At 47.5% G+C, this 27,298-nt stretch overlaps 1 protein-coding gene and 1 long non-coding RNA gene across 2 annotated transcripts in view; both read left to right on the top strand.

Annotated features, from left to right (window-relative positions):
• The first annotated feature begins 6,193 nt into the window (after positions 1–6,193).
• Positions 6,194–27,298, top strand: part of LOC116359929 (MICAL-like protein 2) — a 45,671-nt gene continuing 24,566 nt past the window's right edge. The window contains 6 exon segments of the mRNA XM_031813993.1: positions 6,194–6,580; positions 8,334–8,382; positions 18,968–19,109; positions 20,058–20,245; positions 24,000–24,130; positions 25,504–26,913. Of these exon segments, the coding sequence (XP_031669853.1) occupies positions 6,438–6,580; positions 8,334–8,382; positions 18,968–19,109; positions 20,058–20,245; positions 24,000–24,130; positions 25,504–26,913 (2,063 nt within the window). The 5' untranslated portion in view covers positions 6,194–6,437.
• On the top strand, positions 12,287–12,956 carry LOC116359930 (uncharacterized). Its single transcript, XR_004206821.1, has 3 exons — positions 12,287–12,445; positions 12,556–12,743; positions 12,898–12,956. It is a non-coding gene; the product is annotated as an uncharacterized LOC116359930 (long non-coding RNA).

The following is a 27,298-nucleotide window of genomic DNA, read 5'->3' as shown; positions in this document are numbered from 1 at the left end:
GAGAGAGGGAGAGGAGAGAGGGAGAGAGAGAGGGGGGGAGAGAGGGGGGAGAGGGAGAGGGGAGAGGGGGGGAGAGGAGAGAGGAGAGGAGAGAGAGAGGGGGGGAGGAGAGGAGAGAGAGGGGGGAGGAGAGGAGAGAGAGAGGGGGAGGAGAGAGAGGAGAGGGGGGAGGAGAGTGGAGAGGAGAGAGAGAGGGGAGAGGGGGGAAGAGAGAGAGGGGGGAGAGGAGAGGGAGAGGGGGGAGAGGAGAGAGGGAGAGGAGAGAGAGAGGGGGAGAGGAGAGAGAGAGAGGGGGAGGAGAGAGGGAGAGGGGGAGGAGAGAGAGAGGGAGAGGAGAGAGAGAGAGAGAGGGGGAGAGGAGAGAGAGAGAGGGGGGGGAGGAGAGAGGGAGAGGGGGAGGAGAGAGGAGGGAGAGGAGAGAGAGAGGGGGGGGGGGGAGGGAGTGTGGTGGTTGTGTCGTTTAGCTCTGTCAGATGCTCTCTGGTCCGCACACAAAGCACTTCCTGTCTGGATTTTGGGATTAGAGGAGACCGGTCTGAGGGTGTGTGTGTGTGGGTAGGGGACAGACTGCAGTAGTTTTGTTTGGGGGGGGGTCCAGTAGGGATGTTGATAGTATGTGTGGGTAGGGGACAGACTAGAGTAGGGGGGTGTCCAGTAGGATGTTGATGTGATAGTGTGTGTGGGTAGGGGACAGACTAGAGTAGGGGGTGTCCAGCAGGGATGTTGATAGTGTGTGTGGGTAGGGGACAGACTAGAGTAGGGGGGTGTCCAGTAGGGATGTTGATAGTGTGTGTGGGTAGGGGACAGACTAGAGTAGGGGGGTGTCCAGTAGGGATGTCGATGTTGATAGTGTGTGTGGGTGTACACTGCCAGCTCTCTTACAGGAACCCTTGGACTCTGTTTATTCCTCAGTCTGTTGCTCTGTCTAAGTGGACAGAGGTTAGACCGAGAGAATGTTCTAGAACATAGCTACTCCTCTAAGTGGACAGAGGTTAGACAGAGAGAATGTTCTAGAACATAGCTACTCCTCTAAGTGGACAGAGGTTAGACAGAGAGAATGTTCTAGAACATAGCTACTCCTCTAAGTGGACAGAGGTTAGACAGAGAGAATGTTCTAGAACATAGCTACTCCTCTAAGTGGACAGAGGTTAGACAGAGAGAATGTTCTAGAACATAAAACTCCTTCAATCTGGCTGTTCAATCTGTGCTTCCTGTGGTGCTCCCTTCACCTGTATTTACTTCTCCAGGTACATCATCCTTAACCACAGATCTGACTCTTCTCTACTCCTAACCTGAACCATTAGATACCAACCTAACCACAGATCTAGAATCAGATTACTCAAATCAAATCAAATCAAATGTATTTATATAGCCCTTCGTACATCAGCTGATATCTCAAAGTGCTGTACAGAAAACCCAGCCCTAAAACCCCAAACAGCAAGCAATGCAGGTGTAGAAGCACGGTGGCTAGGAAAAACTCCCTAGAAAGGCCAATACCTAGGAAGAAACCTAGAGAGGAACCAGGCTATGTGGGGTGGCCAGTCCTCTTCTGGCTGTGTCGGGTGGAGATTATAACAGAACATGGCCAAGATGTTCAAATGTTCATAAATGACCAGCATGGTCGAATAATAATAAGGCAGAACAGTTGAAACTGGAGCAGCAGCACGGCCAGGTGGACTGGGGACAGCAAGGAGTCATCATGTCATGTAGTCCTGGGGCATGGTCCTAGGGCTCAGGTCAGTTGAAACTGGAACAGCAGCATGGCCAGGTGGACTGGGGACAGCAAGGAGTCATCATGTCAGGTAGTCCTGGGGCATGGTCCTAGGGCTCAGGTCCTCCGAGAGAGAGAAAGAAAGAGAGAAGGAGAGAATTACTCTTCTTTACTCCTAACCTGTACCATTATACCAACCTAACCACAGATCTAGAATCAGACTACTCTTCCCTACTCCTAACCTGAACCATTATACCAACCTAACCACAGATCTAGAATCAGATTACTCTTCTCTACTCCTAACCTGAACCATTAGATACCAACCTAACCACAGATCTAGAATCAGATTACTCAAATCAAATCAAATCAAATGTATTTATATAGCCCTTCGTACATCAGCTGATATCTCAAAGTGCTGTACAGAAACCCAGCCTAAAACCCCAAACAGCAAGCAATGCAGGTGTAGAAGCACGGTGGCTAGGAAAAACTCTCTAGAAAGGCCAAAACCTAGGAAGAAACCTAGAGAGGAACCAGGCTATGTGGGGTGGCCAGTCCTCTTCTGGCTGTGCCGGGTGGAGATTATAACAGAACATGGCCAAGATGTTCAAATGTTCATAAATGACCAGCATGGTCGAATAATAATAAGGCAGAACAGTTGAAACTGGAGCAGCAGCACGGCCAGGTGGACTGGGGACAGCAAGGAGTCATCATGTCATGTAGTCCTGGGGCATGGTCCTAGGGCTCAGGTCAGTTGAAACTGGAACAGCAGCATGGCCAGGTGGACTGGGGACAGCAAGGAGTCATCATGTCAGGTAGTCCTGGGGCATGGTCCTAGGGCTCAGGTCCTCCGAGAGAGAGAAAGAAAGAGAGAAGGAGAGAATTACTCTTCTTTACTCCTAACCTGTACCATTATACCAACCTAACCACAGATCTAGAATCAGATTACTCTTCCCTACTCCTACCCTGAACCATTATACCAACCTAACCACAGATCTAGAATCAGATTACTCTTCTCTACTCCTAACCTGAACCATTAGATACCAACCTAACCACAGATCTAGAATCAGATTACTCTTCTTTACTCCTAACCTGAAACATTAGATAACCTAACCACAGATCTAGAATCAGATTACTCTTCTTTACTCCTAACCTGAAACATTAGATAACCTAACCACAGATCTAGAATCAGATTACTCTTCTCTACTCCTAACCTGAAACATTAGATACCAACCTAACCACAGATCTAGAATCAGACTACTCTTCCCTACTCCTAACCTGAACCATTATACCAACCTAACCACAGATCTAGAATCAGATTACTCTTCTCTACTCCTAACCTGAACCATTAGATACCAACCTAACCACAGATCTAGAATCAGATTACTCAAATCAAATCAAATGTATTTATATAGCCCTTCGTACATCAGCTGATATCTCAAAGTGCTGTACAGAAACCCAGCCTAAAACCCCAAACAGCAAGCAATGCAGGTGTAGAAGCACGGTGGCTAGGAAAAACTCTCTAGAAAGGCCAAAACCTAGGAAGAAACCTAGAGAGGAACCAGGCTATGTGGGGTGGCCAGTCCTCTTCTGGCTGTGCCGGGTGGAGATTATAACAGAACATGGCCAAGATGTTCAAATGTTCATAATGACCAGCATGGTCGAATAATAATAAGGCAGAACAGTTGAAACTGGAGCAGCAGCACGGCCAGGTGGACTGGGGACAGCAAGGAGTCATCATGTCATGTAGTCCTGGGGCATGGTCCTAGGGCTCAGGTCAGTTGAAACTGGAACAGCAGCATGGCCAGGTGGACTGGGGACAGCAAGGAGTCATCATGTCAGGTAGTCCTGGGGCATGGTCCTAGGGCTCAGGTCCTCCGAGAGAGAGAAAGAAAGAGAGAAGGAGAGAATTACTCTTCTTTACTCCTAACCTGTACCATTATACCAACCTAACCACAGATCTAGAATCAGATTACTCTTCCCTACTCCTTACCTGAACCATTATACCAACCTAACCACAGATCTAGAATCAGATTACTCTTCTCTACTCCTAACCTGAACCATTAGATACCAACCTAACCACAGATCTAGAATCAGATTACTCTTCTTTACTCCTAACCTGAAACATTAGATAACCTAACCACAGATCTAGAATCAGATTACTCTTCTTTACTCCTAACCTGAAACATTAGATAACCTAACCACAGATCTAGAATCAGATTACTCTTCTCTACTCCTAACCTGAAACATTAGATACCAACCTAACCACAGATCTAGAATCAGATTACTCTTCTTTACTCCTAACCTGAAACATTAGATAACCTAACCACAGATCTAGGATCAGATTACTCTTCCCTACTCCTAACCTGAACCATTATACCAACCTAACCACAGATCTAGAATCAGATTACTCTTCTCTACTCCTAACCTGAACCATTAGATACCAACTAATACCAACTCAGATCAGTTTCTAGTTAATAGTACTGTAGTAGTTCCTCCCATATCTACCAGGAAACACGATCTCAGATCAGTTTCTAGTTAATAGTACTGTAGTAGTTCCTCCATTATCTACCAGGAAACAGGATCTCAGTATGGTATTGGGAAGGTGTCAGGTAACTTGGCAGGTTGGGCACACACACACACACACACACACACACACACACACACACACACACACACACACTCCTGGCAGGACAGGTTAGTTGAGGTAGAGCAAACCAGGGACCACCTGGTAGTTTTAAGGGCTCTCCAGGGACCACCTGGTAGTTTTACGGGCTCTCCAGGGACCACCTGGTAGTTTTAAGGGCTCTCCAGGGACCACCTGGTAGTTTTAAGGGCTCTCCAGGGACCACCTGGTAGTTTTAAGGGCTCTCCAGGGACCACCTGGTAGTTTTAACGGCTCTCCAGGGACACCTGGTAGTTTTAAGGGCTCTCTCTCCACTGGGATTTTCTACGGAGGTCCGTTTGTGTCGTGTTCCCCCCCCCCCCGTCGACAGTAAAATAACCCTTTTAAGTGTTACATAAAGCCACACCCTCGACTGTGAGTCAGCTGTTTTCCTGCGTCTGCCTCCCTTCATGGATCACAGCTCGCCCCTTCAAAAGGGAAGTCACAGGGTTTTGATGATCAAACTCACTGTCAAAAATCACTGTCATTGTTAATTCATGACTAGAGCATTGCTTTCTTTCTTTCTCTCTCTCTCTCTCTCTCTCCTCTCTCTCTCTCTCTCTCTCTCTCCTCTCTCTCTCCTCTCTCCTCTCTCTCTCCTACTCTCCCTCCTCTCTCTCTCCTCTCTCTCCTCTCTCTCCTCTCTCCTCTCTCTCTCCCTCCTCTCTCTCTCCCTCCTCTCTCTCTCCTCTCTCTCTCCCTCCTCTCTCTCTCCTCTCTCTCTCCTCTCTCTCTCCCTCCTCTCTCTCTCCTCTCTCTCCTCTCTCTCTCCTCTCTCCTCTCTCTCTCTCTCTCTCCTACTCTCCCTCCTCTCTCTCTCTCCTCTCTCTCTCTCCCCCCCCCTCCCCACAGAAACCCTTTCAGGTGTCAGATCAGTTGACTTAATCAGTTTGATTTGATCACCAAAAGAAAAGAAAAAAAACGCATAGTTGGCAATGCTTCCTTTCTTTCTCTCTCACCTTTCTCTCTCTCTCTCTCTCTCTCTCTCTCTCTCTCTCTCTCTGTCTCTCTCTCTCTCTCTCTCTCTCTCACCTTTCTCTCTCTCTCTCTCTCCCCTCTCTCTCTCTCTCTCTCTGTCTCCCCTCTCTCTCTCTCTCTCTCTCTCACCTCTCTCTCTCTCTCTCTCTCTCTCTCTCTCTCTCTCTCTCTCTCTCTCTCTCTCTCTCTCTCTCTCTCTCTCTCTCTCTCTCTCTATCCCTCAAAAGAAACAGCCACGGACCGATGACGAGCGGTGTAAGTTGATATCAAGAAACTCCAGATATCAGAAAATACCTCCCCTTTTCCCAGAAATTACCCGTTTGACTCCGCCCATTTTACGTCACGACAGGAAACCTTTTCAGGTATAAAATCAGTTTTTATTTGATTGCCAAACAGACTCAAGGATGTATATCAACACTAGATTGAATATACTATGTAATGGCCATTGAGAGGCTTTGAAGACACCGGTCGGCCATATTGGTCCTCCCCAGTAGCAGTCCTCCATAGGAATGAATGGAATTATACAGCATTTCAATTAAATGTTTCAAGGACAAAATTACATGTATTTTTTTGTTTTGTAGTGTGGACAGTAACATTTAGTAATCTCCCCAAAATTATACTTTAATTAAGAAAGATGTTTTTATACAGTTATTGTTTATGTTTAGCTCTCATAATGTAAAGTATGCACTGTGGCGTCTGTAATAGAATACATGTGGCGTTAACGAATGTTGACATTAATAAATGGATTTATATTTCTTCCGGAATATGTTTTCCATCGGTGGGGGAGTGACAAGATGGAGGCGTGGTGGCTTCAACACAACGTCCCCTATGTGTTAACCAGTGTATTTATATAACTCGTTGAACAGAACCACGCGGACGACTTTGTCTCTCTCTCTTTTTTAATGAGGTTTCCCTTAATCATTCGTCAGAAGTTGGATCAAAACATTTTTTTCCCCCGTAATTGGGATTTCAGTCACTCGTCTATTTATTCAAGTTGTGGAAACTCAACTAGTTGCGGTCAGTTCGTGAACTTGGATCGCGTCTTGCCGCTTTTCACTCGGTTCGGGGTTTCGGCAGAGAACTAGGATGTCGGCGGTGAAAGCGCTACAACAGTGGTGTAAGCTCCAGGTTCAGGGTTACAGAGATGTCACTATCACCAACATGACCACTTCTTTCAGGGACGGGATGGCTTTCTGCGCCCTCATTCATCGAAACAGACCCGACCTCATGTAAGTAGAGGGCAGTATCGATAGAACTACTTCGAGAGTTGCGTAATTCTATGAGGAAGTGAATAAACTCGACAGTTTAACAAGGAATGAGTCTTGATTTTTGTCTTTATGGTGACACAGCGTAACCTGTATTCACTGCAACAAAGTAGCCCTTGTATGCAACACGAAATAAATATTATGTTAATGTTGCCTGGAGGTAGTTCCCTGTAAGTATCAGTAGCCTAACAACTTGGACATGAAAACCCTACAACTCTTCTTCTCGCCAACTCAACGTGGCATTAAACATTTATGCTTCCTTTCGATTTGTAAACTAATCCCCAAATTAAAAACGGAATTTAACCCGATTTCTGAATACAACAATATCTGTATATCGGTGAAATCTCATCAGTGATAAAGCCTAGTCTTTTGTCAAATGTTTCTTTTTTTTAAAGACACAGTAGATTATAGGTTTACAGTAAACAGTAGGGGACAGGGTAACCGTCTAAACAGAACATTAACTATTTGAGATAATCAGTAGCCTGGGCCGTCTACTGTCTGAATGACAAGGCATCATTTCCACATGTTTCACTCCGGTGAACTCCGTCTAAAGACCCGAATATATATATATATATATTTTTATAGAATCAGTGGAAAACTGGTGTGTGTCAGACTGACTCTGAGTTGCATTTTGACATTTTAATAATAGCAAAGTGAATCACTGGTCATAAGATGGAGTGACATCACTGACGCTGTCATTATGATGGTGAAGTTCTCAAGTGAAGATGTTTTTGAATGATTCTGCAAAGGAGTCTGAGCGAATGGAATGTTTGACATATTGTGACACCACTCCACTGATTCTGCAAAGGAGTCTGAGCGAATGGAATGTTTGACATATTGTGACACCACTCCACTGATTCTGCAAAGGAGTCTGAGCAAATGGAATGTTTGACATATTGTGACACCACTCCACTGATTCTGCAAAGGAGTCTGAGCGAATGGAATGTTTGACATATTGTGACACCACTCCACTGATTCTGCAAAGGAGTCTGAGCGAATGGAATGTTTGACATATTGTGACACCACTCCACTGATTCTGCAAAGGAGTCTGAGCGAATGGAATGTTTGACATATTGTGACACCACTCCACTGATTCTGCAAAGGAGTCTGAGCGAATGGAATGTTTGACATATTGTGACACCACTCCACTGATTCTGCAAAGGAGTCTGAGCGAATGGAATGTTTGACATATTGTGACACCACTCCACTGATTCTGCAAAGGAGTCTGAGCGAATGGAATGTTTGACATATTGTGACACCACTCCACTGATTCTGCAAAGGAGTCTGAGCGAATGGAATGTTTGACATATTGTGACACCACTCCACTGATTCTGCAAAGGAGTCTGAGCGAATGGAATGTTTGACATATTGTGACACCACTCCACTGATTCCGCTCCAGCCATTACCACGAGCCCGTTCTCCCCAATCAAGGTGCCACCAGCCTCCTGTGGACTAGATTGTGATCCAGGGAATAATAGGAGGTAGCTTGCGTCAGTGGGGTGTGAGATCCAGGGAATAATGCCAGGTAGCTTGCGTCAGTGGGGTGTGAGATCCAGGGAATAATAGGAGGTAGCTTGCGTCAGTGGGGTGTGAGATCCAGGGAATAATGCCAGGTAGCTTGCGTCAGTGGGGTATGAGATCCAGGGAATAATGGCAGGTGTCAGTGGTGTGATTGATGTGACATGTCATCAACCTAATCTGTTCTTCTTCTCCTCAGTGACTTTGATTCCCTGATGAAGGATAATGTCTATGACAACAACCACCTGGTAAGTTACTGATGAACACACACAGACGTGTGATGGCGGGATGAAAAGGCTGTGGCTCGGGTGGTTGATGTCCTTGAGGATCTTTTTGGCCTTCCTTGAGACAGAGAGAATGTTATAGAACATAGCTACTCCTCTAAGTGGACAGAGGTTAGACAGAGAGAATGTTCTAGAACATAGCTGTCTACAGTAACATTCTAGCCTCTGGATTATTCTGATATAGAACTACAGTAACATTCTAGCCTCTGGATTATTCTGATAAAGAACTACAGTAACATTCTAGCCTCTGGATTATTCTGATATAGAACTACAGTAACATTCTAGCCTCTGGATTATTCTGATATAGAACTACAGTAACATTCTAGCCTCTGGATTATTCTGATATAGAACTACAGTAACATTCTAGTCTCTGGATTATTCTGATATAGAACTACAGTAACATTCTAGTCTCTGGATTATTCTGATATAGAACTACAGTAACACATCTAGCCTCTGAATTATTCTGATATAGAACTACAGTAACATTCTAGCTTCTGGATTATTCTGATATAGAACTACAGTAACATTCTAGCCTCTGGATTATTCTGATATAGAACTACAGTAACACATCTAGCCTCTGGATTATTCTGATATAGAACTACAGTAACATTCTAGCCTCTGGATTATTTTGATATAGAACCACAGTAACATTCTAGCCTCTGGATTATTCTGATATAGAACTACAGTAACATTCTATCCTCTGGATTATTCTGATATAGAACTACAGTAACATTCTAGCACCTGAATTATTCTGATATAGAACTACAGTAACATTCTAGTCTCTGGATTATTCTGATATAGAACTACAGTAACATTCTAGTCTCTGGATTATTCTGATATAGAACTACAGTAACATTCTAGTCTCTGGATTATTCTGATATAGAACTACAGTAACATTCTAGCCTCTGGATTATTCTGATATAGAACTACAGTAACATTCTAGCTTCTGGATTATTCTGATATAGAACTACAGTAACATTCTAGTCTCTGGATTATTCTGATATAGAACTACAGTAACATTCTAGTCTCTGGATTATTCTGATATAGAACTACAGTAACACATCTAGCCTCTGAATTATTCTGATATATAACTACAGTAACATTCTAGCTTCTGGATTATTCTGATATAGAACTACAGTAACATTCTAGCCTCTGGATTATTCTGATATAGAACTACAGTAACACATCTAGCCTCTGGAGTATTCTGATATAGAACTACAGTAACATTCTAGCCTCTGGATTATTCTGATATAGAACCACAGTAACATTCTAGCCTCTGGATTATTCTGATATAGAACTACAGTAACATTCTATCCTCTGGATTATTCTGATATAGAACTACAGTAACATTCTAGCATCTGAATTATTCTGATATAGAACTACAGTAACATTCTAGTCTCTGGATTATTCTGATATAGAACTACAGTAACATTCTAGTCTCTGGATTATTCTGATATAGAACTACAGTAATGTTCTAGTCTCTGGATTATTCTGATATAGAACTACAGTAACATTCTAGCATCTGAATTATTCTGATATAGAACTACAGTAACATTCTAGCCTCTGGATTATTCTGATATAGAACTACAGTAACATTCTAGCCTCTGGATTATTCTGATATAGAACTACAGTAACATTCTAGCCTCTGGATTATTCTGATATAGAACTACAGTAACACATCTAGCCTCTGAATTATTCTGATATAGAACTACAGTAACATTCTAGTCTCTGGATTATTCTGATATAGAACTACAGTAACATTCTAGTCTCTGGATTATTCTGATATAGAACTACAGTAACATTCTAGCCTCTGGATTATTCTGATAAAGAACTACAGTAACACATCTAGCCTCTGAATTATTCTGATATAGAACTACAGTAACATTCTAGTTTCTGGATTATTCTGATATAGAACTACAGTAACATTCTAGCCTCTGGATTATTCTGATATAGAACTACAGTAACACATCTAGCCTCTGGATTATTCTGATATAGAACTACAGTAACATTCTAGCCTCTGGATTATTCTGATATAGAACTACAGTAATGTTCTAGCCTCTGAATTATTCTGATATAGAACTACAGTAACGTTCTATCCTCTGGATTATTCTGATATAGAACTACAGTAACATTCTAGCATCTGGATTATTCTGATATAGAACTACAGTAACATTCTAGCCTCTGGATTATTCTGATATAGAACTACAGTAACACATCTAGCCTCTGGATTATTCTGATATAGAACTACTAACATTCTAGCCTCATGGAAAATATTGTTATTTCGAACAACCAATGAGCAACTCTGCCGTAAACCATCTGCATATTGCACGTTGAACTTGTCAGAGACTCCGTCTGTATGGCAACGACAAGGAGTGGCATGTTAACTAAAGAGACTGGTGCTCAGACTAGCCACAGCTCTGTGTCATGCAGGCCAGTTATTAATGATTGATGTAGTTGCCATAGTTACGTATCATCTGAAAGCAAAACGGGGCCATATCAACAGTTGGAAATTTGTGGGAATTTCTCCTGTTAGATTCCACACATAAACTTTCACTTTTGTATTGGAATGATGTTGTTCCTCCCTTAGAGCAGGAAGAGGTTAGGCTGGAGGTTACCTCAGGGCAGGAAGAGGTTAGGCTGGAGGTTACCTCAGGACAGGAAGAGTTTAGGCTGGAGGTTACCTCAGGACAGGGAGAGGTTAGGCTGGAGGTTACCTCAGGGCATGGAGAGAGAAGGGAGAGGTTAGCTTGGAAGTTACCTCAGGACAGGGAGAGGGAAGGGAGAGGTTAGCCTGGAGGTTTCCTCAGGACAGGGAGAGAGAAGGGAGAGGTTAGCCTGGAGGTTTCCTCAGGACAGGGAGAGGTTAGCCTGGAGGTTTCCTCAGGACAGGGAGAGGTTAGCCTGGAGGTTTCCTCAGGACAGGGAGAGGTTAGCCTGGAGGTTTCCTCAGGACAGGGAGAGGTTAGCCTGGAGGATTCCTCAGGACAGGGAGAGGTTAGCCTGGAGTTTCCTCAGGACAGGGAGAGAGAAGGGAGAGGTTAACCTGGTGGTTTCCTCAGGACAGGGAGAGGTTAGGCTGGAGGTTACCTCAGGGCATGGAGAGAGAAGGGAGAGATTAGCCTGGAGGTTTCCTCAGGACAGGGAGAGAGAAGGGAGAGGTTAGCCTGGAGGTTTCCTCAGGGCAGGGAGAGGGAAGGGAGAGGTTAGCCTGGAGGTTTCCTCAGGGCAGGGAGAGGGAAGGGAGAGGTTAGCCTGGAGTATTCCTCAGGACAGGGAGAGAGAAGGGAGAGGTTAGCCTGGAGGTTTCCTCAGGGCAGGGAGAGGGAAGGGAGAGGTTAGCCTGGAGTATTCCTCAGGACAGGGAGAGAGAAGGGAGAGGTTAACCTGGAGGTTTCCTCAGGACAGGGAGAGGTTAGCCTGGAGGTTTCCTCAGGACAGGGAGAGGTTAGCCTGGAGGTTTCCTCAGGACAGGGAGAGGTTAGCCTGGAGGTTTCCTCAGGACAGGGAGAGAGCAGGGAGAGATTAGCATGGCTGTTTCCTCAGGACAGGGAGAGAGAAGGGAGAGGTTAACCTGGTGGTTTCCTCAGGGCAGGGAGAGGTTAGCCTGGAGGTTTCCCCAGGACAGGGAGAGAGAAGGGATAGGTTAGCCTGGAGGTTTCCTCAGGACAGGGAGAGGTTAACCTGGAGGTTTCCTCAGGACAGGGAGAGGTTAGCCTGGAGGTTTCCTCAGGACAGGGAGAGGTTAGCCTGGAGGTTTCCTCAGGACAGGGAGAGAGAAGGGAGAGGTTAGCCTGGAGGTTTCCTCAGAGCAGGGAGAGAGAAGGAAGAGGTTAACCTGGAGGTTTCCTCAGGACAGGGAGAGATTAACCTGGAGGTTTCCTCAGGACAGGGAGAGGTTAACCTGGAGGTTTCCTCAGGACAGGGAGAGGTTAGCCTGGAGGTTTCCTCAGGACAGGGAGAGGTTAGCCTGGAGGTTTCCTGAGGACCGGGAGAGGTTAGCCTGGAGGATTCCTCAGGACAGGGAGAGGTTAGCCTGGAGATTTCCTCAGGACAGGGAGAGAGAAGGGAGAGGTTAACCTGGAGGTTTCCTCAGGACAGGGAGAGGTTAGCCTGGAGGTTTCCTCAGGACAGGGAGAGAGAAGGGAGAGGTTAACCTGGTGGTTTCCTCAGGACAGGGAGAGAGAAGGGAGAGGTTAACCTGGAGGTTTCCTCAGAGCAGGGAGAGAGAAGGGAGAGGTTAACCTGGTGGTTTCCTCAGGGCAGGGAGAGGTTAGCCTGGAGGTTTCCCCAGGACAGGGAGAGAGAAGGGAGAGGTTAGCCTGGAGGTTTCCCCAGGACAGGGAGAGAGAAGGGAGAGGTTAGCCTGGAGGTTTCCTCAGGACAGGGAGAGAGAAGGGAGAGGTTAACCTGGAGGTTTCCTCAGGACAGGGAGAGGTTAGCTTGGAGATTTCCTCAGGACAGGGAGAGGTTAGCTTGGAGGTTTCCTCAGGACAGGGAGAGGTTAGCCTGGAGGTTTCCTCAGGACAGGGAGAGGTTAGCCTGGAGGATTCCTCAGGACAGGGAGAGAGAAGGGAGAGGTTAACCTGGTGGTTTCCTCAGGACAGGGAGAGGTTAGCCTGGAGGTTTCCTTAGGACAGGGAGAGAGAAGGGAGAGGTTAACCTGGAGGTTTCCTCAGAGCAGGGAGCGAGAAGGGAGAGGTTAGCCTGGAGATTTCCTCAGGACAGGGAGAGGTTAGCCTGGAGGTTTCCTCAGGACAGGGAGAGGTTAGCCTGGAGGTTTCCTTAGGACAGGGAGAGAGAAGGGAGAGGTTAACCTGGAGGTTTCCTCAGAGCAGGGAGCGAGAAGGGAGAGGTTGGTCTGGATGTTTCCCCAGGACAGGGAGAGAGAAGGGAGAGGTTAACCTGGAGGTTTCCTCAGGACAGGGAGAGGTTAGCCTGGAGGTTTCCTCGGGACAGGGAGAGGTTAACCTGAAGGTTTCCTCGGGACAGGGAGAGGTTAACCTGAAGGTTTCCTCGGGACAGGGAGAGGTTAACCTGAAGGTTTCCTCGGGACAGGGAGAGGTTAACCTGAAGGTTTCCCCGGGACAGGGTGAGGTTAGCCTGGAGGTTTCCTCGGGACAGGGAGAGGTTAGCCTGGAGGTTTCCTCGGGACAGGGAGAGGTTAGCCTGGAGGTTTCCTCGGGACAGGGAGAGGTTAGCCTGGAGGTTTCCTCGGGACAGGGTGAGGTTAGCCTGGAGGTTTCCTCGGGACAGGGAGAGGTTAGCCTGGCGGTTTCCTTAGGACAGGGAGAGAGAAGGGAGAGGTTAACCTGGAGTGTGTGTGTGTGTGTGTGTGTGTGTCATGGCTGGCCTGCCTTCAGAAGTGAAACTTGGATCATAGTAATGTAAACAGATTTTTTATAGCTGTGGTGATGAACTGATAACACTCAGCTGGCTTCAGACACAGACATGTTGTTTATCAAATCATGTTGTCACGGTGTACAGCTCCAATGGCACCCTATTCCATAAATAGTGCACTAGTTTTCACCAGGGTCCGTAGTGGACTTCATAGGGAACAGGGTCCTACTTGGAACGCTGTTATGGAGGAGCTCTTCTGTCCATCCGTTCTGCTTCCATGTAGATGGTGGTCCTGGAAATGGTGTGGATGAAGGGAGCATGTCCTGCTGCGCGCGCACACACACACACACACACACACACACTTTGACTGTTGAAACCCCCGGGCTTTCCATTCTTTCTCCCAGTCATGAAGAAAGCCAGGAACATTTCTGACAGGAAAGTGAGGTTTCTAACAAGAGAAATTCCCAAGAACTCCAGACTGTTGATGGTCCTGCAATGGTTTCTCTTTCTGTCCTGAATCATTGCTGGGATCTATCCTGCCTTTACATGTCTGTTTCTTTCTGTCCTGAATCATTGCTGGGATCTGTCCTGCCTTTACATGTCTGTTTCTTTCTGTCCTGAATCATTGCTGGGATCTGTCCTGTTCTGTCTTGTCTGTTTTCTTTTCATACTTTTTGTTCTGGTCTAAATATGCAGCTTTAGAACCAGGCCAGCCAACCAGGCCAGCCAACCAGGCCAGCCAACCAGGCCAGCCAACCAGGCCAGCCAACCAGGCCAGCCAGCCAGGCCAGCCAGCCAGGCCAGCCAGCCAGGCCAGCCAGCCAGGCCAGCCAGCCAGGCCAGCCAACCAGGCCAGCCAACCAGGCCAGCCAGCCAGGCCAGCCAGCCAGGCCAGCTACTTCAGTTGCTCAGGCTGTATTCACACAGACAGTCCATTAAAACACTGAGACGTACATAGCAGTTACTGTAAACAAGGAGTTAACTCACGTTCTGCCGAGCAAATTCAGAAATTAGTGAACAGGGATTTCTCAAACACAGAAATAGTAACAAAGACATCTCTCTTTCTCACACAAAGTCACTTTACCAGCTATTCCAGTCATGTGTGGTGTGGGAGTATTGGAATGACAACAACGCTTTGTCTCTGAGTCTCTGCCTCTATAGACCAATGGGAGTGTTGTAATGAGAACAACACCTTGTCTCTGCCTCTACAGACCAATGGGAGTGTTAGAATGAGAACAACACCTTGTCTCTGCCTCTACAGACCAATGGGAGTGTTAGAATGAGAACAACACCTTGTCTCTGCCTCTACAGACCAATGGGAGTGTTGGAATGAGAACCACACCTTGTCTCTGCCTCTACAGACCAATGGGAGTGTTGGAATGAGAACCACACCTTGTCTCTGAGTCTCTGCCTCTATGGACCAATGGGAGTGTTGGAATGAGAACAACACCTTGTCTCTGCCTCTACAGACCAATGGGAGTGTTAGAATGAGAACAACACCTTGTCTCTGAGTCTCTGCCTCTACAGACCAATGGGAGTGTTAGAATGAGAACCACACCTTGTCTCTGCCTCTACAGACCAATGGGAGTGTTAGAATGAGAACAACACCTTGTCTCTGAGTCTCTGCCTCTACAGACCAATGGGAGTGTTAGAATGAGAACCACACCTTGTCTCTGCCTCTACAGACCAATGGGAGTGTTAGAATGAGAACAACACCTTGTCTCCGAGTCTCTGCCTCTACAGACCAATGGGAGTGTTAGAATGAGAACCACACCTTGTCTCTGCCTCTACAGACCAATGGGAGTGTTAGAATGAGAACAACACCTTGTCTCTGAGTCTCTGCCTCTATAGACCAATGGGAGTGTTGGAATGAGAACAACACCTTGTCTCTGAGTCTCTGCCTCTACAGACCAATGGGAGTGTTGGAATGAGAACCACACCTTGTCTCTGAGTCTCTGCCTCTACAGACCAATGGGAGTGTTAGAATGAGAACCACACCTTGTCTCTGCCTCTACAGACCAATGGGAGTGTTAGAATGAGAACAACACCTTGTCTCTGAGTCTCTGCCTCTATAGACCAATGGGAGTGTTGGAATGAGAACAACACCTTGTCTCTGAGTCTCTGCCTCTATAGAACAGTCCCTGAGTCAGCAGATCTCCATATCTACAGTGTGTTGTAGCATGGTTCTGTCAATCTTGATAACAATATCGAAATCACATGCTTGGTAAACAACAGGTGTAGACTAACAGCTGATTGGTCCTTCCCAACAAGGCAGAGAGAAAGAACATAGACAAGTAGTACAACAGTAATCACACGTCAATAAACACACACTGAGTAACGATAACTTGGCTCTATACACACTGAGTAACGATAACTTGGCTCTATACACACTGAGTAACGATAACTTGGCTCTATACACACTGAGTAACGATAACTTGGCTCTATACACACTGAGTAACGATAACTTGGCTCTATACACAATGAGTAACGATAACTTGGCTCTATACACACTGAGTAACGATAACTTGGCTCTATACACACTGAGTAACGATAACTTGGCTCTATACACACTGAGTAACGATAACTTGGCTCTATACACAATGAGTAACGATAACTTGGCTCTATACACACTGAGTAACGATAACTTGGCTCTATACACACTGAGTAATGATAACTTGGCTCTATACACAATGAGGAATGATAACTTGGCTCTATACACAATGAGTAACGATAACTTGGCTCTATACACAATGAGTAACGATAACTTGGCTCTATACACACTGAGTAACGATAACTTGGCTCTATACACATTGAGTAACGATAACTTGGCTCTATACACACTGAGTAACGATAACTTGGCTATATACACACTGAGTAACGATAGCTTGGCTCTATACACACTGAGTAACGATAACTTGGCTCTATACACACTGAGTAATGATAACTTGGCTCTATACACACTGAGTAATGATAACTGGGCTCTATACACACTGAGTAACGATAACTTGGCTCTATACACAATGAGTAACGATAGCTTGGCTCTATACACACTGAGTAACGATAACTTGGCTCTATACACAATGAGTAACGATAACTTGGCTCTATGCACACTGAGTAATGATAACTTGGCTCTATACACACTGAGGAACGATAACTTGGCTCTATACACACTGAGGAATGATAACTTGGCTCTATACACAATGAGTAATGATAACTTGGCTCTATACACATTGAGTAACGATAACTTGGCTCTATACACAATGAGTAACGATAACTTGGCTCTATACACACTGAGTAATGATAACTTGGCTCTATACACACTGAGTAACGATAACTTGGCTCTACACACACTGAGTAACGATAACTTGGCTCTATACACACTGAGTAACGATAACTTGGCTCTATACACACACTGAGTAACGATAACTTGGCTCTATACACACTGAGTAACGATAACTTGGCTCTATACACAATGAGGAACGATAACTTGGCTCTATACACACCGAGGAACGATAACTTAGCTCTATACACAATGAGGAATGATAACTTGGCTCTATACACACTGAGTAACGATAACTTGGCTCTATACACAATGAGTAACGATAACTTGGCTCTATGCACACTGAGTAACGATAACTTGGCTCTATACACACTGAGGAATGATAACTTGGCTCTATACACAATGAGGAATGATAACTTGGCTCTATACACATTGAGTAACGATAACTTGGCTCTATACACAATGAGTAACGATAACTTGGCTCTATACACACTGAGTAACGATAACTTGGCTCTATACACACTGAGTAACGATAACTTGGCTCTATACACACTGAGTAATGATAACTTGGCTCTATACACAATGAGTAATGATAACTTGGCTCTATACACAATGAGTAATGATAACTTGGCTCTATACACAATGAGTAACGATAACTTGGCTCTACACACATTGAGTAACCATAACTTGGCTCTATACACACACTGAGTAACGATAACTTGGCTCTATACACGGGGTACCAGTACTGAGTCCATGTGCAGGGGTACGAGGTAATAACTTGGCTATATACACGGGGTACCAGTACTGAGTCCATGTGCAGGGGTACGAGGTAATAACTTGGCTATATACACGGGGTACCAGTACTGAGTCCATGTGCAGGGGTACGAGGTAAGGGAGGTCCTATGTAGAAAGTCTGGGTAGCTGCTGGATAACTATTTATCAGTCTTATGGCTTGGGGGAAGAAGCTGGTCAGGGTCCTGTTGGTTCCAGACTTGGTGCATCGGTGCCACTTGCCGTGCAGTAGCAGACTGAGAACAGTCTATGACTTGGGTGCCTTTAGTCTGACAGTTTTTAGGGCCTTCACCTGACACCGTCTGGTATAGAGGTCCTGGATGGCAGGAAGCTTGGCCCCAGTGATGTACTGGGCCGTACGCACTACCCTCTGTAGCGCCTTGCGGTCGGAGGCCGAGCAGTTTCCGTACCAAGCGGTGATCCAGCCAGTCAAGATGCTCTCAATGGTGCAGCTGTAGAACTTTTGGAGGATCTGGGGACTCATGCCAAATCTTTTCAGCCTGCTGAGGGGGAAGACTCTTTGTCTTGCCTTGTTGTTCTGTGTTCCCAGGCATTCCAACCTTTAGCTCTTTGTTCCCCCCAGGTGTACAGCCTTCTATATATCTGTGTGTTCCAACCTTCTATCTCTCTGTGTGTTCCAGCCTTCTATCTCTCTGTGTGTTCCAGCCTTCTATCTCTCTGTGTGTTCCAGCCTTCTATCTCTCTGTGTGTTCCAGCCTTCTATCTCTCTGTGTGTTGCAGCCTTCTATCTCTCTGTGTGTTCCAGCCTTCTATCTCTCTGTGTGTTCCAGCCTTCTATCTCTCTGTGTGTTCCAGCCTTCTATCTCTCTGTGTGTTCCAGCCTTCTATCTCTCTGTGTTCCAGCCTTCTATCTCTCTGTGTGTTCCAGCCTTCTATCTCTCTGTGTGTTCCAGCCTTCTATCTCTCTGTGTGTTCCAGCCTTCTATCTCTCTGTGTGCTCCAGCCTTCTATCTCTCTGTGTGCTCCAGCCTTCTATCTATCTCTGTGTGCTCCAGCCTTCTATCTCTCTGTGTGTTCCAGCCTTCTATCTCTCTGTGTGTTCCAGCCTTCTATCTCTCTGTGTTCCAGCCTTCTATCTCTCTGTGTGCTCCAACCTTCTATCTCTCTGTGTGTTCCCAGGCGTTCCGGGTAGCGGAGGATGAGTTGGGGATCCCAGCTCTGTTAGATGCTGAGGACATGGTGGCCCTGAAGATACCAGACAGACTCAGTATTCTGACATATGTCTCACAATACTACAACTATTTCCATGGCAAATCACCTAGTGAGTAGTACACATACACACATACATATTGAGTAAACATGTGCAAGCATACATACACGTGACACGCTGCCCACACGCTGCCCACACGCTGCCCACACGCTACCCACACGCTGCCCACATCACCCGGCACAGCCAGAAGAGGACTGGCCACCCCACACATAGCCTGGTTCCTCTCTAGGTTTCTTCCTAGGTTTTGGCCTTTCTAGGGAGTTTATCCTAGCCACCGTGCTTCTACACCTGCATTGCTTGCTGTTTGGAGTTTTAGGCTGGGTTTCTGTACAGCACTTTGAGATATCAGCTGATGTAAGAAGGGCTATATAAATACATTTGATTTGATTTGCCCACATGATACTGACACGCTGCCCACATGATACTGACACGCTGCCCACATGGTACTCACACGCTGCCCACATGGTACTCACACACTGCCCACATGGTACTCACACGCTGCCCACATGGTACTCACACGCTGCCCACATGGTACTCACACGCTGCCCACATGATACTCACACGCTGCCCACATGATACTCACACGCTGCCCACATGATACTCACGCTGCCCACATGATACCCACACGCTGCCCACATGATACCCACACGCTGCCCTCATGATACTGACACGCTGCCCACATGATACCCACACGCTGCCCTCATGATACTCACACGCTGCCCACATGATACCCACACGCTGCCCTCATGATACTCACACGCTGCCCACATGATACTCACACGCTGCCCTCATGATACTCACACGCTGCCCACATGATACTCACACGCTGCCCTCATGATACTCACACGCTGCCCACATGATACTCACACGCTGCCCACATGATACTCACACGCTCCCCACATGATACTCACACGCTGCCCACACGATATGGGCACACACATACTGTGATGAACTTTGTGATCAATTAGTGTGTGTTTGTGTGTGTGTGTGTGTGTGTAGTTGGCGGCATGGCGGGGATAAAGCGTCCAGCGGAGGCATCCACAGAAGAGGGGCCTTCTGGGAAAAAGAACCAAGCAGTTGTCTCCAAGGTCTTCCCCGCCTCTACCCCCTCTAAATCCGCTACTGAGAACCGCCCTCCCCCCTCCTCCTCACCTAAAGCCTCAACCAGACCAGACAGGGCAGCACAGGTAAGGATCTCCTTTAAATACTCTTGTCCAGGGTTGCCCAACCCTGTTCCTGGAGAGATGCCCTCCTGTAGGGGTTCACTCCAACCCTGTTCCTGGAGAGATACCCTCCTGTAGGGGTTCACTCCAACCCTGTTCCTGGAGAGATACCCTCCTGTAGGGGTTCACTCCAGCCCTGTTCCTGGAGAGATGCCCTCCTGTAGGGGTTCACTCCAGCCCTGTTCCTGGAGAGATGCCCTCCTGTAGGGGTTCACTCCAACCCTGTTCCTGGAGAGATACCCTCCTGTAGGGGTTCACTCCAACCCTGTTCCTGGAGAGATACCCTCCTGTAGGGGTTCACTCCAACCCTGTTCCTGGAGAGATGCCCTCCTGTAGGGGTTCACTCCAACCCTGTTCCTGGAGAGATGCCCTCCTGTAGGGGTTCACTCCAACCCTGTTCCTGGAGATGCCCTCCTGTAGGGGTTCACTCCAACCCTGTTCCTGGAGAGATGCCCTCCTGTAGGGGTTCACTCCAACCCTGTTCCTGGAGAGATGCCCTCCTGTAGGGGTTCACTCCAACCCTGTTCCTGGAGAGATGCCCTCCTGTAGGGGTTCACTCCAACCCTGTTCCTGGAGAGATGCCCTCCTGTAGGGGTTCACTCCAACCCTGTTCCTGGAGAGATGCCCTCCTGTAGGGGTTCACTCCAACCCTGTTCCTGGAGAGATGCTCTCCTGTAGGGGTTCACTCCAACCCTGTTCCTGGAGAGATGCTCTCCTGTAGGGGTTTCACTCCAGCCCTGTTCCTGGAGAGATGCCCTCCTGTAGGTTTTAACTCCAACCCTGTCCCTGGAGAGATGCCCTCCTGTAGGGGTTCACTCCAACCCTGTTCCTGGAGAGATGCCCTCCTGTAGGGGTTCACTCCAGCCCTGTTCCTGGAGAGATGCTCTCCTGTAGGGGTTCACTCCAACCCTGTTCCTGGAGAGATACCCTCCTGTAGGGGTTCACTCCAGCCCTGTTCCTGGAGAGATGCCCTCCTGTAGGTTTTAACTCCAACCCTGTTCCTGGAGAGATACCCTCCTGTAGGGGTTCGCTCCAACCCTGTTCCTGGAGATACCCTCCTGTAGGGGTTCACTCCAACCCTGTTCCTGGAGAGAGACCCTCCTGTAGGGGTTCACTCCAACCCTGTTCCTGGAGAGAGACCCTCCTGTAGGGGTTCACTCCAACCCTGTTCCTGGAGAGAGACCCTCCTGTAGGGGTTCACTCCAGCCCTGTTCCTGGAGAGATAACCTCCTGTAGGGGTTCACTCCAACCCTGTTCCTGGAGATACCCTCCTGTAGGGGTTCACTCCAGCCCTGTTCCTGGAGAGTTACCCTCCTGTAGGGGTTCACTCCAGCCCTGTTCCTGGAGAGTTATGCTCTCCTGTAGGGGTTCACTCCAGCCCTGTTCCTGGAGAGTTATCCTCCTGTAGGTTTTAACTCCAACCCTGTTCCTGGAGAGATGCCCTCCTGTAGGGGTTTCACTCCAACCCTGTTCCTGGAGAGATACCCTCCTGTAGGGGTTTCACTCCAACCCTGTTCCTGGAGAGCTATCCTCCTGTAGGTTTTAACTCCAACCCTGTTCCTGGAGAGATACCCTCCTGTAGGTTTAAACTCCAACCCTGTTCCTGGAGAGATACCCTCCTGTAGGTTTTAACACCAACCCGGTTCCTGGAGAGATGCCCTCCTGTAGGGGTTTCACTCCGGCCCCAGTTGTAACTAGCCTGATTCATCTTTATTAACAAAGATAATTGTTATTACTAGTTGTTATTTTTGGACTTTTGGTATTTGATTCTTGATGGATATTGATGTTGCAGTGCATTGCTGTTGAAGAGTTATTAGCAAAGCAAGTATTTCACTGGACCTTGTGCACGTGACCAACGCACTTTGACCTTGTGCACGTGACCAACGCACTTTGACCTTGTGCACGTGACCAACGCACTTTGACCTTGTGCACGTGACCAACGCACTTTGACCTTGTGCACGTGACCAACGCTTTTTGATTTGATCCTGTGTCAGATCCTCCAGTGAGTGTCGTTGAGACTGGTGGCCTACGAACAGGTGCTTTGTCAGATCCTCCAGTGAGTGTCGTTGAGACTGGTGGTCTACGAACAGGTGCTGTGTCAGATCCTCCAGTGAGTGTCGTTGAGACTGGTGGCCTACGAACAGGTGCTGTGTCAGATCCTCCAGTGAGTGTCGTTGAGACTGGTGGCCTACGAACAGGTGCTGTGTCAGATCCTCCAGTGAGTGTCGTTGAGACTGGTGGCCTACGAACAGGTGCTGTGTCAGATCCTCCAGTGAGTGTCGTTGAGACTGGTGGCCTACGAACAGGTGCTGTGTCAGATCCTCCAGTGAGTGTCGTTGAGACTGGTGGCCTACGAACAGGTGCTTTGTCAGATCCTCCAGTGAGTGTCGTTGAGACTGGTGGCCTACGAACAGGTGCTTTGTCAGATCCTCCAGTGAGTGTCGTTGAGACTGGTGGCCTACGGACAGGTGTTGTGTCAGATACTCCAGTGAGTGTCGTTGAGACTGGTGGCCTACGGACAGGTGCTTTGTCAGATCCTCCAGTGAGTGTCGTTGAGACTGGTGGTCTACGAACAGGTGCTGTGTCAGATCCTCCAGTGAGTGTCGTTGAGACTGGTTGCCTACGAACAGGTGCTTTGTCAGATCCTCCAGTGAGTGTCGTTGAGACTGGTGGTCTACGAACAGGTGCTGTGTCAGATCCTCCAGTGAGTGTCGTTGAGACTGGTGGCCTACGAACAGGTGCTGTGTCAGATCCTCCAGTGAGTGTCGTTGAGACTGGTGGCCTACGAACAGGTGCTTTGTCAGATCCTCCAGTGAGTGTCGTTGAGACTGGTGGCCTACGAACAGGTGCTTTGTCAGATCCTCCAGTGAGTGTCGTTGAGACTGGTGGCCTACGAACAGGTGCTTTGTCAGATCCTCCAGTGAGTGTCGTTGAGACTGGTGGCCTACGAACAGGTGCTTTGTCAGATCCTCCAGTGAGTGTCGTTGAGACTGGTGGCCTACGAACAGGTGCTTTGTCAGATCCTCCAGTGAGTGTCGTTGAGACTGGTGGCCTACGAACAGGTGCTTTGTCAGATCCTCCAGTGAGTGTCGTTGAGACTGGTGGCCTACGGACAGGTGTTGTGTCATATACTCCAGTGAGTGTCGTTGAGACTGGTGGCCTACGGACAGGTGCTTTGTCAGATCCTCCAGTGAGTGTCGTTGAGACTGGTGGCCTACGAACAGGTGCTGTGTCAGATCCTCCAGTGAGTGTCGTTGAGACTGGTGGCCTACGAACAGGTGCTTTGTCAGATCCTCCAGTGAGTGTCGTTGAGACTGGTGGCCTACGAACAGGTGCTATGTCAGATCCTCCAGTGAGTGTCGTTGAGACTGGTGGCCTACGAACAGGTGCTTTGTCAAAGCCTGTGTCAGATACTCCAGTGAGTATCGTTGAGACTGGCGGCCTACGAACAGGTGCTTTGTCAAAGCCTGTGTCAGATAATTAACTCAATATAACGAGTTGAGGAATACAATAAGATTCTCCTCTTTTCTAGTGTAGGTTTGTGATTCAACATTTTTCGTTTTTGTTTCTGGCGATTTCGTAATAATAACATTGAAATAATAATCATTGTTTCACGGACCCACTGTAGTACCTCCAACAACCCCTAGGGGTCTGTGGACTCTACGTTAAATACTCATGTTGTAACTAACAGAAGGCTAATCTGTCTGTCTGTCCCCAGAAGGATGTGTTGTCGGAGCGATCCAATAAGACGGGGACTCTGAGCAGTAAGTGTTCCGTGTGTAATAAACACGTTCATCTGGTCCAGAGACACTTAGTGGATGGGAGGCTGTATCACAGGAGCTGTGCCAGGTAAGACCTGACTGTTTAACCCTGTTAATGACTCCACCCTTTAACCCTGTGAATGACTCCACCCTGTGAATGACTCCACCCTGTGAATGACTCCACCCTGTGAATGACTCCACCCTGTGAATGACTCCACCCTGTGAATGACTCCACCCTGTGAATGACTCCACCCTTTAACCCTGTTAATGACTCCACCCTGTTAATGACTCCACCCTTTAACCCTGTTAATGACTCCACCCTGTTAATGACTCCACCCTGTTAATGACTCCACCCTGTTAATGACTCCACCGTGTTAATGACTCCACCCTGTTAATGACTCCACCATTTAACCCTGTTAATGACTCCACCCTGTTAATGACTCCACCCTGTTAATGACTCCACCCTGTTAATGACTCCACCGTGTTAATGACTCCACCCTTTAACCCTGTTAATGACTCCACCCTGTTAATGACTCCATCATTTAACCCTGTTAATGACTCTACCCTGTTAATGACTCCACCCTGTTAATGACTCCACCCTGTTAATGACTCCACCCTTTAACCCTGTTAATGACTCGACCCTGTTAATGACTCATCATTTAACCCTGTTAATGACTCCACCCTGTTAATGACTCCACCCTGTTAATGACTCCACCCTGTTAATGACTCCACCCTGTTAATGACTCCACTCTGTTAATGACTCCATAGAGCTGTACCATGTTATCATACCAGTCTCCTATTGAAAGGGTTAACTGTGTAGAGCTGTACCATGTTATCATACCAGTCTCCTATTGAAAGGGTTAACTGTGTAGAGCTGTACCATGTTATAATACCAGTCTCCTATTGAAAGGGTTAACTGTGTACCATGTTATTATACCAGTCTCCTATTGAAAGGGTTAACTGTGTAGAGCTGCACCATGTTAATATACCAGTCTCCTATTGAAAGGGTTAACTGTGTAGAGCTGTACCATGGTAGGCAGCTGTACTTCACACTGCGTTCATTGCTGTAACACGTATCAGTCTATAGGTGGAGACAGAGATCTGGTTGGTTGACAGACGTGCAGACAGACACAATTTTCTTAATGTTTTTGTTTCAACTACCACTGGTCTCCTGTGGTCTATATTACGTGTGTTCCTGTGTTCTCCATATATAGGTGATCTATGTCATGTGTGTTCCTGTGTTCTCCGTCATGTGTGTTCCTGTGTTCTCCATAGAACACACATCTATGTCATGTCTGTTCCTGTGGTCTATATCATGTGTGTTCCTGTGTTCTCCATATATAGGTGATCTATATCATGTGTGTTCCTGTGTTCTCCATATATAGGTGATCTATATCATGTCTGTTCCTGTGTTCTCCATATATAGGTGATCTATATCATGTCTGTTCCTGTGTTCTCCAGGTGTAGTGAGTGTTCCACCACTCTACTGTCTGGTAACTGTAAACCTGGACCAACACCAGGCTCCTTCATCTGTACCTCCCACCACCATCCCCAGGGGGCGCTGCCAACACACACCCCTCTCCGAGACCTGCCCAAAAACAACCCTACTACCCCTGCTGAATCCAAATACACCTCTCACCCTCCTCCCACTGTCAAGACCACCCCTCTCTCATACCTGCCCAAAAACAACCCTACTACCCCTTCTTCCTCCAAATACACCCCTCACCCTCCTCCCACTGTCCAGACCACCCCTCTCTCAGACCTCTCCAGGAATACCCCCGGAGCCAAATACACAGACCCCCCGAAATCCACCCCAGCTCCGACACCCACCAGTACCCCCTCCAAATTTGTCCCTAGCTGGCTGAGCTCCAAATCAGACGGATCCAAAAGCACCACCCCCTCTGCCTCCTCCTCGCGGCCCAGCCCGGGGCTCTCCTCCCTGGGCATAGTGAGCCCTGCAGTCCCTGGACCCACCGCAGTCCCACGGAACTTCAACACGACTTCAACTACCCAGCAGGCCCGGCTCCAGTTCTTCCAATCTGGTAACACCACCACTGGGCAGGAGAACCAGGGCAAGACCCAGACTCCGGGACAGGCACCGAGTCTACCCACAAATAGAGTCCCGAACGCTGGCACACAGGGGACAGTAGTGGGGGTTGGCCAGGGTGTGAGTGTGGTAGTGAGTTTGGGTGGCAGTGGGGTAGGGGGTAAGGGAGAGGGTTCAGGTTGGGGTGGAGGTAAGGGAGGGGATAAGGGTGTGAATGTGGTGCTAGGTGGGGACAGGGATGTGGTTCAGGGTAGAGGTAGAGTTGTCTTCAAGGTGGATGGTGATGTGAAAGCCTCTCCATCTAAAGAAGACTGCAGTACCAAGACCCAGGCTGCTGCTGTCATCACTAAGAAACTAACAGAGAACAGCAACACACCAACAGCTGGTGCTGTCATCACTAAGAAACTAACAGACAACAACACAACAGCTGGTGCTGTCATCACTAAGAAACTAACAGACAACACCACAACAGCTGGTGCTGTCATCACTAAGAAACTAACAGACCACAACACCACACCAACAGCTGGTGCTGTCATCACTAAGAAACTAACAGACAACACCACAACAGCTGGTGCTGTCATCACTAAGAAACTAACAGACCACAACACCACACCAACAGCTGGTGCTGTCATCACTAAGAAACTAACAGACAACAACACCACACCAACAGCTGGTGCTGTCATCACTAAGAAACTAACAGACAACAACACAACAACAGCTGGTGCTGTCATCACTAAGAAACTAACAGACAACAACACCACAACAACAGCTGGTGCTTCAAGTCCTCCGTGGCATCCTGTAGGACTGAAGAAGACCGAGAACAGGTGAGACATCTCAAATATTCTCAGAACTCAACTCTCTCCTCAGGAGCACGTTTTGTTTTTTTGCCGTGGCGCTGCACAGCTGATTCAAATAATCAACCAATCATCAAGCTTTGATCATTTGAATCAGCTGTGTCGTGTTAGGTAGTGCTTCATTTATAGATCGGGAAGTCCCGGGAACACATAGTGAGCGTGAACGCGGGAAGTTATCCTGGGGGCTCTAAGATACCGGAGCACATAGTGAGAGGTGGGTTATCCAGGGGCTCTAAGGTACCGGAACACATAGTGAACTCGGGGGGTTATCCCGGGGGCTCTAAGGTACCGGAACACATAGTGAGCGTGAACGCAGGGGGGTTATCTGGGGGCTCTAAGGTACCGGAACAAATTA

The sequence above is a fragment of the Oncorhynchus kisutch genome, unplaced genomic scaffold, assembly GCF_002021735.2.
Source record: "Oncorhynchus kisutch isolate 150728-3 unplaced genomic scaffold, Okis_V2 Okis06b-Okis10b_hom, whole genome shotgun sequence".
Lineage (NCBI taxonomy): Eukaryota > Metazoa > Chordata > Actinopteri > Salmoniformes > Salmonidae > Oncorhynchus > Oncorhynchus kisutch.
Note: the sequence above shows the minus strand (reverse complement) of the source record. Positions and strands in the feature narration are given on the sequence as shown.